This window comes from Plecotus auritus (assembly GCF_963455305.1).
Source record: "Plecotus auritus genome assembly, chromosome: 9".
Taxonomy (NCBI): Eukaryota; Metazoa; Chordata; class Mammalia; order Chiroptera; family Vespertilionidae; genus Plecotus; species Plecotus auritus.
In genome coordinates this window covers 47,716,418-47,730,753 of record NC_137783.1, presented here as the reverse complement: position 1 = coordinate 47,730,753, position 14,336 = coordinate 47,716,418, and the positions used below count along the sequence as shown (strand labels likewise).

Sequence of the window (14,336 nt, the reverse complement as noted above, 5' to 3'; positions counted from 1 at the left end):
CAGGCACAGGTCTGTACGTGTTGCTGTCTCCTTTTTTTTTTTTTTTTAAACAACGTAGTTGATAAGTTGGAGGAAACTCTGAGACAAGTTGTATTAAATGGTAGCTATTGTGGTTCCTTGAAATGTGAACCCACTGAAAATGACAGGGACACTTACTGTATCCAAAAACACCGCCTCCCAGCCTCTGAAACCAAACTCTGGCTCAGACTGAGCAAAGACACTATTCAAAGGGAAGATAGGAGCTGTAACAATAAACATCACACCGGGAGGGCGGCATGAAAATAAAAGGGACTCAAAGAGTCTCTCTTCAGACCAAGTTGCAAGGCTTGAATGAGAAGCCGCTGCTGCGCGGCCTTAATCAGGGCCAAGTACACTGTCGAGCACATGACCGTCCCTTCATCCAATTACAGCTGAGAAACACAACCGGTCCTGCTCAGGTTTCTCAGGACTCGCTCCACGGATTAAACAAGGACTCTGCACACAACTCTACCTGTCATTTTTTCAACATTATCGATCCACTGGTTCTTCATGGTCTCAAAATGTTCGTAAGCGGCTTGGTTTCCGGGATTCCTGAGTAGGATGCGAGCAGCGGAGACGACCTGGCAATGACAAAACCACCTTTAAACACCAGAGCACCCTTCCACTCCAATACGAGCCCGCAGCGAAGCCTTCTCTTCTCTCCCTGCAGGTGGCACTATAAAGCCAAAAATCGGGAGGTCTCTTCAGACTGAACACATTAGGTTTGGTCTCATAAATAGCTCCCCAGACAAAAGGTTTTCCAGTCACAGCCTGATTTTAAGAAATTTAAAAAGTGACTAAGTAAATGGGTGTTCAGTTGATACCTCAGAATATACACAAAAGTGCTATTAAGCCCTTGGTGTCAAGTCTTCATCTTCAAAAGCACCATTGAAAAAAATACTGCCCAGCCACCGTGGCTCAGTCGTTGAGCATTGACCCATGCACCCAGAGGTCACTGGTTCGATTCCCAGGCAGGGCACATGCCTGGGTTTCATGCTCAATCCCCAACAAGGGGCATGCAGGAGGCAGCCAATTGATGTTGATGTTTCTCTTTCATTGATGTTTCTATCTCCCTCTCTCTTCCTCACTCTCTAAAAATCCATTTAAAAAATTGTTCTAAATAAATAAATAAAAGCTTTTTTTAAAAAAAGAAAAAGATACTAAACACTACTCAAAACTCATTAAATGAATATTTACAAAAACTGTCTACAGTTAACAAAGTGCTTTCACAACTATTATCTTACTAAATCCTCACAACCTTGTGCTAGAGACAGGACAGGTACTTTCTCATTTTATAGTTGCAAAAGCCAAAACTCAGAAAACTTAAGTGACTGGCTCCAGAGCTCCCAGGTGGTCACTGATGGCCCTGGGGGAAGGGACTAACGTCTACTGAGTATGTGGTAAGTTACAGGTTGCACACTCATCCTCTTAACCCTAGGACAATCCATTAGGAAGGAATTATCTCCATTTTCCAGATGAGGAAACTCAAGGTCACAGAAGATTCCACGTTCAGATCTGTCTCCAAAGTTCTTGCTCCAAAGTCCACAGTCGGTGTCTTAAGTCTAGTTTTCTGTTTCTCTTTTTTAGAAATCTTATTTTTATACAGAAAACCTATTATGCTTTATATTCCATATCTCATGGAAGTTTTTAAAGAAAATTAGACGTTCATATTTTATGGAAGGTTTTTTAAAAGTTGGAGAAGTGTGACTTTTCAAGAGAATGAAACTTGTTAACATGCCATTTGGGCAAAAGTTGAACGATGAAAAGACATGCTCATTTCCCCATTTCTCCCTATAAGTTCCCACCAAAGCCCAGCCCAGCTCCTAATGCATCAGAGGCACTCAGCAAGTATCTGCTGAGTAAACGAATGAAAAACTAGTAAAGAGTTTTCTATAATTTGCTTAGAAGGAAAAATACACAAACATCACGCTAAATGATGCTGAACTGATATTTTTAAGAACACCTATTACCTGTCAGAACTTTAATTCCTGTCCAATTTGTTTTCTTTTGCTCCCACTCGTCCAGTATACTGCTTACAGCATACTAGCTATATCTTGGTTATATGATTAAATAGAAAAAAGAAAACAAGTTATGGATACAAATGAGTTTTTTTTTAATCCCTCCAAGGGATATGAGAAAAGGCATAAGCTCTAAAATCAAAACAAAGTAAGTTCCCAAGATTATCTGAATATTTCCTTAAGTGTGAATGAGTGTGTGTAGGAAAGGAGGAGGGGGCCTTTATTAATATTTTCTACTTTCAAAACTAATCTATTATCATTGCAAAAAAATTCAAACAATACAAAAACAATTTGATATTGTGTATATGTGTTTTCTTCATAACATTTTACAGTAAGTGCTCAAAATGTATGGAAACTGTCCTGTAATTAACCTTCATTACTGAGTACTGTGAGGTGAGACTGAAATGATGAAAAGTAAGCAAAACTCAACCTGGGGCGTGAGTTCCCGGGCTGTCTTCACTGAAGCCTGAATGCCTTCCACCGCAGACTTATTAGCAGTTCCAACAGCAGCTGCCTTCTCGGCCGTGGCACCAAGCCTTCCTGAATGGTTCTCAAAGTTAGCTGCCCTCTCGTCAAACACCTTGAGGAATAAACAAAGACATTAAGAAAATTTATTTAAATAAAATGGGTCTGGCAGCCTAAGAAAGAGTCTCTCTTTAAATAGAGGCAGCAACTACTCACGCAAAGACTTCAGAGATGACATCACACCCTAGTGAGCAATATGATAGTCAACGCCAAGTCCTGGCCTTGCTACATCACACACCCGTGAATTCCAGTTCAACCAGTGCTTACCAAGTAAAACAGAACATTTGGCTGTGTCGTCTGTAATAAGGGGTTCACAGAATGTAAAGATTTAAATAATTCCCGTTCTCAAAAGGCTTATCCTAGTTTGAAAAAGACAGACAAGCCCACTCCAGGCTCCAGGGCAGGTTGCTGGATATATTAAAAGGCAAGAAGATCCACAGAGCCTTAAACCGAGCTCCAGCGCCTCAGGCCAGCATCCCTCCTAGATCAGTTACCATTAATGTTGTAAAAACTCTGCCCTGACCTCCACAGGAAAAACGATAGTTGGCTCACAATCAGGCCTGACCCAGGGGAAAGGATGCTGACTTTTATTATCCCAAGTGCAAAACAATCTCCCGAATTGTTCTTTCAGCTCTCACATTTTAAAAAAAGTCAACTTTTCTTTTGACATAGATATTATGCAAGGTTGCATACTATGAAGGGGATGATTTAACTTAGATAAAATGACAAAGGATCTTCTGTTATTGGTCAGGTTTACACTGCACAGAGCATGTCAGGAATTGTCTAGCAGAATCGTACTCTTCTTTGCCTTCCCTGGGGTCTACCTGCCCACACTTGGAGAGCAGCTCTGGTCTGGCAGGCAATCTACAGATCTCCTGGTTCACAAGCAGGCTCCAATCTCATTGCCAGCATTCTGGCTTTACCCATTCAAGTCCCTTCCCCATTCTGGCCTCTTGTATGGACATAACTACCTGGGTTCTTGCCATTTAATGCTCAAAATCTCTACCTAAATCTCCGATCTCCTAGTCTCCTTCACCTGGCCTCAGTCCTTGTTTCTTTCCTTGGCTGGTCTCCCACACCCTGGATCTACAGGGCTTCTGCCAACGTTGGTTGATCATCTCGACCCCAGCCCATGTCTGCTGCTCTCTATGATTAAACTGCTTCACTTGCTGTTCTTGTCACTCAATCAAAATTTACCCAGCACATACTATGTGCCAAACACTGGAGTAGTTGCTGAAGATACAAAGACAAATAAAACAAAATTTCTGCATCTCAAGTAGCTCACATCCCAGTGGGGTAAAAAAGGCCCATAAGCAGATATTCATAATAGAGTGTGCCATGTGCAATAATAAAGCTAAGCACTGATATCATGGAAGCAAAAGGAAAGGCATTTAGTCTATCCATGAAGTAAAGGATAATGGGATAAAAGATAAATAGGAATTAACTGAAAAAAATAAGAAGATAATTAGGCAGAGAGACAGAAAGAACAAAGACTTGGAAGGAAGAAAGGACAGAGTATTCAGGAAATTATAAACGATCAGGCATTGCTGGGGCATGGTCTGTGAGGCAGGGGTTGGTAGGAAATAGGTGTATAGATCATAGTGCTCTGGCTTTCTCCTCTGTGAAAGGGAAGGTCCACTGAGGGTTTAAGCAGGAAAATATCAGGGTCAGATCTGTATTTTTATTTTATTGGTGGCCTAGTGACTGATTCAAGGAAGACCAACCAGAGCTGAGCAGTCAGTCATACAGCAGCAGGCGACAAGGTTCAGAACTAGAGCTATGGCAACCTGAGTGGAAAATGGAAAGGATTCAAGAAATACTTGTGAAATCAAAATAGCTTGTCTTCGTTTACTGATGTGGCAAGATGAAGGGAAGGAAACAGTCAATGGTGACTCACAAATTTCTGAGAGAGAACAGAAGGATAACGTGCTGAGGTACCTATGAAACATCTAGGTGGAGAGGACCAGCAGGCACAGTAGTTGGATCTACTAGCATAAAACTCAGAGATGCCGAAATAAAAATAATAATAAATCATCCCAGCCTAAGGGGAACATGAGCTTTATAAACGTCCAGTAACCTAGCCTGGAGAAAAAAAATGGGCGTCATTCACAAATAATAACACAAACCTTCACAAACCAGTTCTGCATTGTCTTGGGTGCCTGACCTAACCCCTTTTTCTTTGATGGTAATACTAGATGCTAGAACCAAATACTTGCTTCCCTAGATTCCTTTGCATCTGGGGTAGCCATGTGACAGAGTTCTAGCCAATAAGACATAAGCAAAAGTATCCTGGCAGATTCCTAGGAAAGCCTTTATTTCATTCATTCATTCATTCAGTCAGTCAGTCAGTCAGTCAGTCATTCCCAACTCCGTGCCATACATGGTTCTAAGAACTGGGAATAAAATAATAACAAAACACAGTCCCTGCCCATATGGAATTTCATGCTAATGTGAGGAAGATAGACAAACAAAAAATAAGGTAAATATGTCAAATGCTGATAAACACTAAGGAGAAAAGTAGGATGTGAAGATTAGGAAATACGCGGGAGTGGAAATGGAGTTGCCATCGCCGGAGATGACCCAGAGGAGAGCTGAAAAAAATAAATTAATAATACGTGTAGTTCTCTATGTAGACAGGTGAGAGAATAAATACAAAGGTCCCAAGGCTACAACATGTAAACGTAAACAAGGAATACTGGAATACAATGCAAGGAGGTCAATGTCACAGAAGAGCATGAGGCAGAAGAGTGGTACCACCCTAAGGTCAGAGTAGAAGGGGGACCAGATGCAGAGGTGTGCTGAGGCTCACACCAGCTCACCAGAACCATGTGCCCATCTCTTCCCAACTGTGCTTTCAGTGACTTCCCATTGCAACAGCCATGATGGGAGTATTTACATCATGGAAACAACAAACATTACAAATCAGGGCTTTTTGTCTTGGGGGCTTTTTTCTGGAGAACTAGTCTACCAGCACATCGCTGACTTTACTGTTCTAAGGACTTTGGCCTCATTCTGGGTCAGGGAGGAGTCATCAGAAGGGCTTGAGTAGAAGAATGGCATCAAATAATTTACAAGGTCACCCTGATTTCTGTGTTGACCTTAAAAAAGGGGTGGTTGTGACAGGAGTACTCCCACCCCTCATTTCTAACTGCCTTGAACATGATGACTAGGGTTGCAACAGCAATCTCACACCAAGAAAAGACCCAAGAAGACCACAGAGATGCCTGCTTTCATGGTGTCAAGCTGCTGAATCAATACCAATGCTACCTACCTCCATGCCTCTTTTTATGTGATGAAAATAAAAACCCATTTGTTTGCATCTCTGATGGTTGGGTTTTCTACTACTTACAACTAAAGACATGTCCTAAAGACATTCTTAACTGATACACTTGGTGACTAAAAGAAGGCAGGGCCTTCCCTCTTCTATCCTTCCACCCTTCACCCACAGTATCCCAACCTGATGTACAATATAAACACATTTTACCTTTACAAACAAATCATCAATAAATAAGTGTGTGTGTGTGTGCGCGCGCACACACAACAGAAAAAAATGGAAGACTTTAGATACTCACCTCTTCCCTATTGGGTGCATCAGGAGGTGCAGTGGCCGCCACAGCCAACAGCTTAATGGGAGTTGTGGTATCGCTGAAAACATCTGACACCTCCTGAGTCATGGCCTCTTGCATCTGGGCTTTCAGATCCTTAAAAACATTGTTTACAAATTAAAATTTCCAAAAATATCTCAAAAGCACATCTGCCAATGTCTTCACTTCACTGACACACTCATTCATTCATTTAGTCTTTTATTCAATAAACATCTGTTGGGTATCAACTATACTGAGCTGCATGAAACAGGTATAAGATATGAACCCTGCCTTCTGAACAATCAGTGTGCAGTAGAAGAGGTAAAACTTGGTGCACAGTTCCCTAGAGACTATTCTACCCAATCAAGAAATCTTACTTCCTTCGCTGGTGGCCTCTAAGAAATGATACTAAGAATTATGGGGTTGAGCCCAAAGAAGGCCTGGAAGAGAGAATTCCTCATCATTCCCAACGTTGCAGGGGCCTGATAAGGACCGCAGTAACTATAAAAATTGATTTGTGGAGGCAGTGTCAAATTTCTAAGCATTTCCTTACATTAAGAGGGAAGAAATCAAGAATGGGAATATTTTTATACATTTTTTCCATTGAGTTTCTAGAAATACTTGATAACCAATGCATGTATCCATTTCTAAAGAATAGAAATCTCAGAAGTCATCAAATGCTCTTTTCACAGTTATCACACTCAGTCCAATCTAAGTTTTCTATATTTACCCAAAGAGTCTCAATCACCCCAGTTTCTCAAGGTGGGTGGCATATACTGCTGGTGATACCTGAGATAATTTTAAATGTGATATAAAATAATGTTTTTATTTTAATAATTATGTGTTTCTTTTAAAGAATATTAGAGAAGTTTGTCTAGTGTTGCTCAGTGGATTGAGTGTTGTCTCATGCACCAAGAGATCATTGGTTCAGTTCCCCCTCAGGGAACATGCCCAGGTTGTGGGCTGGATCCCCAGTAGTGGGCGTGCAGGAGTCAGCCGAGAGATGTTTCTCTTTCATCGATATTTCTCTCTCTCTCTCTCTCCACCCCCTTCCTCTCTCTCTAAAATCAATAAAAACATACTTTTTATTAAAATAATATTAGAGAAAATATAATTAGCTCATCAAGCTCATGATTTCAGGATTATTAGAAAGTTTTCTTTTAAATAAATTTACTTGTTCAAAAAAGGAGTCCATTTGAAGATAAATATTGACTGAGAAGTATAGGTGACACATGGATAAAGCAAAAATCACAAAATATCTCTCGACTGAGTAAAACAGTGAACACAACTTTAGTTGCTGTCACCTACTGGTGAGCTTTCCAATGAGCAATAATGGCGCCTCAGATATACCTCATTAGCTACGATACTGGCACTGCGAAAAGCAACCGGTGAGCTATTTCCTAATAAGCTCTGAATTTCCTTACTTCCTTGGTCACACCCTTTTCACTTTCCCTAGACTAAAGAATTACATATTTTTAAAAATCCTCCTTCCCTAGTTTTTTAATAAGTAAGCATAAGAAAAGGAATGCTTTGTGTTCCTGAGTTCTACCTTTAAGGAGTCTTGTAGCTGCGATGCCAGCGCTCTTGCCTGGGGACTTTCCCCTTCCCCTCTGGCAGCCAGGTCAGCCAGCTGGGCGGTCAGCTGGTCCACTCTGTCACACTTTGCAAGAAGATCTTGGCGATACGGCCCCATCATGACATTAGCCAGACGATGCCCTTCGGCCACGAGCCCTCGGATGGCAGCCTGACCTGGACCGAGAGGAAAACACTGAAACTCACAAAGACTGAGAGGGCACCTGCAGTGCCATCTGGTAAGTTGTTTATTTTTTTACTAATAATATTTAGGGAGTTTTCCCCTCTAAAAATAGAAAAAACTGGGGAAATACAGAAAAATATAAATAATAGATAAACCACTCAGAATCCCATCACTCACAGATTGAGATATTTGAACATTTCCTTCTGGTCTTTTCAATGCATTACGTGTTCCTCTGCACATACACATTTCACATACATTTCTCCTTTACAAAACAGAAGTCACACTATACATTAACTTTTATTCCCTGCTTCTTTTCATTTAACATCAGCATTGTCCACATCATTAAATATTCTTCAAAAATCATGATCTAAAATCTATGTAATATTTTATAATACTAACCATACTTGGTTGGCCATTTACTTATTATTTAACATTTACTCTGTTTATATATAATCTTGTATGTAACTCCTTAGAAACATCTCTAATTAGAGTAAATTCCTAGAAGTCCGATTGCTGAGTCAATGGGTATGAACTTCTTTGAAGCTCTTGACACATAATACCAGATTGTCATTCAGGAAGTATGCTATTAACCAATTTATTCTTTCACCAGTAAATTATATATCTGCCTGATTCCCCAACGCTGGGAATCACCAATTTAAAAGTTTATCTTTTTATCCAATGAATACAGCAAATGAAGTAAACAGCTCTTTGAGCTTCAGCAGGGCTTGTTGTCATAAAATGACCTAAATTCTTATAAATCCATTCCTAAAATCTCCCAGAAGTGAAAATTTTAGGTTATTAATTCCACTAGTGACTATATGATACAGAGCCCTCCTAACTGAAAATAACCTTGGTAATTAAGTGTCTATTACTATTTTCAAAAATTATATTTAACTGGGTACTTTCTAAGGATTCTTGTAACAGAAATATGATAAAATGGAAGTATACATAGACTGAAAATAATTACCTCAAAACTGCAATTCCAACCTGAGGACCTTTCTATTTGCCCACAGCAAAATCGCTTATTCACGCATTATTCTTGATTAAATCACAGACATTTTATCAGCTACATTGGAAATGGAGTTACTGTAGAATGACTCACTCACCAGTGACTGAGAAGCCCTTCTGCACTTAATTACAGATGATGCAGGATCTCCATCAACAACTTGCCTATTTTCACTAAGCCCAGTTTAAAGATGGTTAAGTGCACTGATGGCCTTACCGACTCCCCGGTCGTCCACTGTGGGATTATCAATCCACCGCTGTGCTTGCTCAATCTTGCCCTCAAGGTGGACCGCTGCTTTGGCGGGTCTGCTATTGGCCACAGTCCTATTGGTTTTGGACTGCAAGTTCTGCAGGGCAGTGGCCACCTGCTTGGCCAGTGCTCGGGCCTCTGGGGAATCTCCTTTCCCCCTGTAGAGAAAAAACAGCCTTTCTGTCCCACACAGACACTATTTACACTGAGATGATGTAATTGCTGATACAAATGCTAATAAGATGTCAAATTGCTAATGATTATGAACTTGGTTTGAAAGAAGAATAGTTTATCTATTTGGCCCTTAAATAAGAAATTAATAATCTAAATTCAGATAGTTTTGTTCCAGCTAAGACATTAAATATAAGTTTGCATCCGTTTAGCTCAATCACGAACACCCATTGGTAAGCTGAGCTCAATCAATCGTCACTGCGTTAGCTGTCCCTTCAGCCTGTCATCTCTGAAAAACTAGTTCCCTGAGGAACTAGGTGGGCCCAAGTAGCCATATTTGTTGTGTAGTAGTAGCTGAAATAGAACTAGTAGTAGTTATTTTTAAAAAAGCATTAAAAAAAGTTTTCTATAAAACAGTATGCCTTGTTTTGCTGGCAGCAGCCTCATACATCTCGTATTTACTGCATCTCTTGATTGTATCATTTCCCCTTGTGCTTAATTTAATCTCATGCTGTTTTGTATAGTAATATGCTGTACACTCTTGTAGCCTAGGAGCAATAGGCTATACCGAATTACCTATAAAGGCACATTGTATGTAGGTATATGTGTGTATGTGTATGAATATGTACATATATATATGATATGCATGACATAGTAATAACCTGTTATATCACCATTACCTTAATTCTCTCCTTATTATTAAGAAACACTAATGAGTGCCTGCTATGTATGTATATGGACTTGTGTTAGGGTGCTAAGAATAGTGTCTCCAATTTTGAATATTTTAAAATCTAATGAATGTAAACAATGGGCTAATTTTAATGAGCATTAACCTAACTATATAAACATTATATTTTACAAATGTCAAATTATGCATTTTCCTAACCTAAATAATTCAAAACTTGGGCCTAAAGCAGAGATCCTCAAATGACTGGTTTTGATATACAATCAAATTTCAGCTGTTACCTCAATTGATCTCTATCACAACCTCCTGCCTAAAGTATGTCTACCCTGCTCCCATCCACTTCCTACTTCATGATCCTAGGTAAGAGTTTGCTTTCTCAGCCAACAGTGCCCCCTTAGTCAGTGTGAGACTTCAGAGAATGCTAAAGCATCTCTCACTGGGAAAGGGTTAGGCACACTCCCAGGGAAGAGCAGGAAATGCAGCATGAAAAACAGAATCTCACAAGATACTTGACTATGTTATCCCCGGGGAAGTGGCTGGAGGGCTGACAAAGGAAAGAAGCAACTTATACTTTTGACACTACATCTGTTTTTTTAGCATGTGCTACAGGTTTTATTTTTAAGGGAGTAAAATATCTATTAAAAGGAAAAGAGCAACCCTTCTTCTTATATAATCAAAGTAGGTGCCATTGCCCTGGCTAGGTGGCTCAGTTGCTTGGGCATAGTCCGAGGCACCAATTTCCTCATATACCTGGGAAACAGATATGTCACAAACAGGATATAGCAGAAAAAGTCCTACCTTAGAAATGGAAAATACAGATCTCAAAAAAGGAGTTCTTACCATCCTTAATTAATTGAAAACTATGTGATCAGCAATAAGTCATTAAACTTCAATGGTGTCAATGAAAAAACAGAGTAATATCTAACTTAGTCACGTAACACAGAATCAATGAGAGCACAGTGAAGAGCATCGTGTATGTGCTTAGGGGAAAATAGAGCGATTAAGGGGCAATTTAAACAATTAAATACATACTGTCTTCGTAAGTCTGCTAATTTAGAAGTCAGAGCAGCTATTTCTCCAAGAGAACGTAGAATGTCATCTCTCTCTTTAGGATCATCACATAACTCTGCTATTTTTCGAGCTTCAGCCAAAGCCCCTCGAATCTGTTCTTCTCCTTCTGGTCCACCATTTGGATCTGCCAGCCAGTTCTACACACACAGACGTGGAAAAGAAGCACACTGTGACCCACTCAAAAATCACATTACAGCATACTTAACAAGGCATCAGAAATATTTCACCAGCAATCAAAAGGCACACCAGTAATGATTTTTGAAATGCTGATCATAATTGTTTTACACACATTCCTAGCTCAGGTAAAATCAAATCAATCCCTCATCTTTTAAAAAATAATTTCCCCTTTGCCATTAGAATAAAATATCCTTACAAGCTTTATCTCATCTTTGAATTAGTCACACCTTATTAATTCTTCGGTTTCTCAAACATTGGTGTTTCTCTATGAAATGCAATCTTTTTACAGTACAGTAGTATCCGAAAACTTTAACCCTTAACATTGCTATGACCAAATACAGCTGCAAATTCTGAGAGGAACAGTTTTAATACACTGTAATCTATACCAGGAACTAGGATTCTCTTGGTATTTAGAGTGCTTACTATTAACTAATCCAAGTATTCAAAAGTAAGATGTTTATCAAAATATAGATAAATGTCAGTCTAAACCTGTGTTAGTAGGAGAGGTGTTATCATTGGTAACTGCTGGAAATTAATCATCACTTACAAACATCCATTATCCACCCACAGTAAATGAGAGAGAGGGAGGGAAGGAAGAGGGGAGGGTTAGAGGATATTTACAGTACATTTCTTTCTCTTTTATTTCCCACCCCTCTTAAAAATCGTCACTACTACCTGAGCAGCATCGATCTTCTTGGCAATGCTCTGCTTTGAGTTTGTCATGGCCTCCAGTTTGCGGGCTGCGTTCTCCACTTTGGCTGTGAGCACATCCAGACCCTGAGACACCTGCTGGGCTTTCTGCATGGCCACGGGCGAGGTTCCTTGTCCTCTACTCAAAACAGACAGATGCTGTCATTGCACCCTCTCAGATACTTAACAGCAAAATGTCACTAAAAACACAGGACATGTCATTTCTGCTAACATGCTGGTCTTTTTCCTTTTCTTCAGTAAGTCTGAGACAGCACAAGAAAATACAGAGATAAACAAAACCAGAGATAAACCCAAACCATCTACTTTCTCCTTTGTTTTTAAAAATACACATGAGCTTTGTGGAGCTGCATAACCATTTTAAAGACCAGGCCTGCAGATTTTGATAATAATGACTCTCCTCTTGGTGGGGATTACATAATCAACTCTAAACTTCAGGGGGAAAATGTGCCTGCGATCTTATTGCTATGGAGGGTTTTGTTACCATAGTAATGTGTGCTTTAGAAATAAACAGCACATTAGATTGTCTTATTTATGGGCAAGCACACATTAAAACTGTTTCCGGAGGCAGCATTCATAGTGTTACTGAGAGCACACCATCCTGGGGCCAAATAGAACTGTGTTCACATCTTGCCTCCTGGTACCTGTGGAACCTTCTCGGTGATATTTAACCTTCTAGGGCTTCAGTTTTCTAACTTATAAAATGAGGGGTGCCCTGCTTATCAAACAAAGTAGCTTCAAGCAAAAAGATATATTTGAAAACATTCTGGTTATAAAGCAATATACATATATAACTATTAATATTATTGAATTGTCATTTTTTATTATAATGAACCTAATGATAATCTTAAGTATCTGCCTTCCACTCCTATGCAATCTATAAATGCCAAAAACAGTTAGTACTGAGGGGAAAAAGCACATGGTGATGAGAAACCACTGTTTCCCATCAAATTTCTAAAGAACTAATTTTGCTATTTTGCTAAGAAGTGATATGGTACTATTACCAAAAAAAAAAAAAAATTATGTAAGTTGGTAGAAACTTCTTTTCCCTTGGAAGATACTTTTCAAATCATAACAAAGTAAAACTTTCCCTCCTTTTACCAGCTCAGATTTTGTAATCTACCCAGACTGGTAAGCTCAGTGATAGGGTCACACATTTGTCATTTGGTAGAATGGGATGATTCATTGTCCTAACCTGAGTTTCTGATTTTAGGATAAACTCCAAAACATATTTGCTTCCCTTAATAATAGTACGAATCCGCCACTCATTTTTCTATCCTCTTTATAAATTTATCTTTATTTTTCATCTATACCTATACTTTAAGCATCAACTCAATATTAATTGCAAGGTATATAAAAGGCATTTATACCTTTTACTTGTATTTATACCTGATTTTACATGGCAGAGGAGTGAAAGACTTTTAGGAAATATACTGGTCATGATTTAATTTGCTTTTTTTCTTCAAATCTAGTAATTGATGATGAGGAACCTTTTTGGTATGAGTCCAACTTTGAAAAAGTAAAAATACTTATGGGCTATATAGTTTTTTTCATTAAAAATTAAAAGGTTAGCCCTAGCCAGTTTGGCTCAGTGGATAGAGCGTCGGACCATGGACTGAAGGGCCCCAGGTTCAATTCCAGTCAAGGGCATGTACCTCGGTTGCAGGCTTGATCCCCGGCCCTGGTTGGGGCTCCTGTGGGAGGCAACTAAATGATGTGTCTCTTTCACATTGATGTTTCTCTCTCTGTGTCTCTTCCCCTCCCTTCCACTCTCTTTAAAAATCAATGGAAAAATATGCTCAGGTGAGGATTAACAAAAATAAGCAAATAAAAGTTTATTGAGTCCCATGGGGGGAAAGTATATACTTACCACCTAGAAGCCTCAGGTGACTGAATCAGAGAATATCATTGAGGAAACTTACTGAGCTTCAGCCATTAAAAAGTTAAATAGTGAGGCATACTTAAGAAAGAATGACAGGGAGATGGCTTTCTAGTCTTTCATCCTGAAAGCATATTATAGGCTCCACAGTGAATTGGGCCCATAACAGATTAATGGTTGATCCCATAGAGAAACTATCTCATTCTCTTGCTCAAATTCATCTTTCTCTGAGCACATACACCTGTGTACTTGAGAATTCCAAATGAAAACTGTCTACCACACTGTGAAACGGCTGCAGACAAAAGAGCCAACAGTGAGAAATCAGAAGAGCCAAAATCTCATCAAACGCGCTGGCATTTCTCCGAATGGGGACAGAACTTCTTTTTGTCCTTTCTGTAAAGTTCTTGTCATGCTCATGACAGGGGAGACTGCTTCGCAGCAGGAGAAAAAGGCTCACCGAGTTCAATGGGATACCATTTATTCATGCTG

At 39.5% G+C, this 14,336-nt stretch overlaps 1 protein-coding gene across 2 annotated transcripts in view; it reads right to left on the bottom strand.

Moving 5' to 3' along the window:
- Positions 1 to 14,336, bottom strand: part of VCL (vinculin) — a 118,986-nt gene that overhangs the window by 14,174 nt on the left and 90,476 nt on the right. For both annotated transcript variants that reach the window (XM_080643101.1, XM_080643102.1), the window contains exons 9-15: positions 11,936 to 12,089; positions 11,045 to 11,220; positions 9,124 to 9,314; positions 7,695 to 7,894; positions 6,134 to 6,262; positions 2,467 to 2,616; positions 491 to 599 (exon numbers count right to left, since the gene is read on the bottom strand). In XM_080643101.1, coding sequence (XP_080499227.1) covers positions 491 to 599; positions 2,467 to 2,616; positions 6,134 to 6,262; positions 7,695 to 7,894; positions 9,124 to 9,314; positions 11,045 to 11,220; positions 11,936 to 12,089 — 1,109 coding nt within the window. The remainder of the gene's footprint in view (positions 1 to 490; positions 600 to 2,466; positions 2,617 to 6,133; positions 6,263 to 7,694; positions 7,895 to 9,123; positions 9,315 to 11,044; positions 11,221 to 11,935; positions 12,090 to 14,336) is intronic.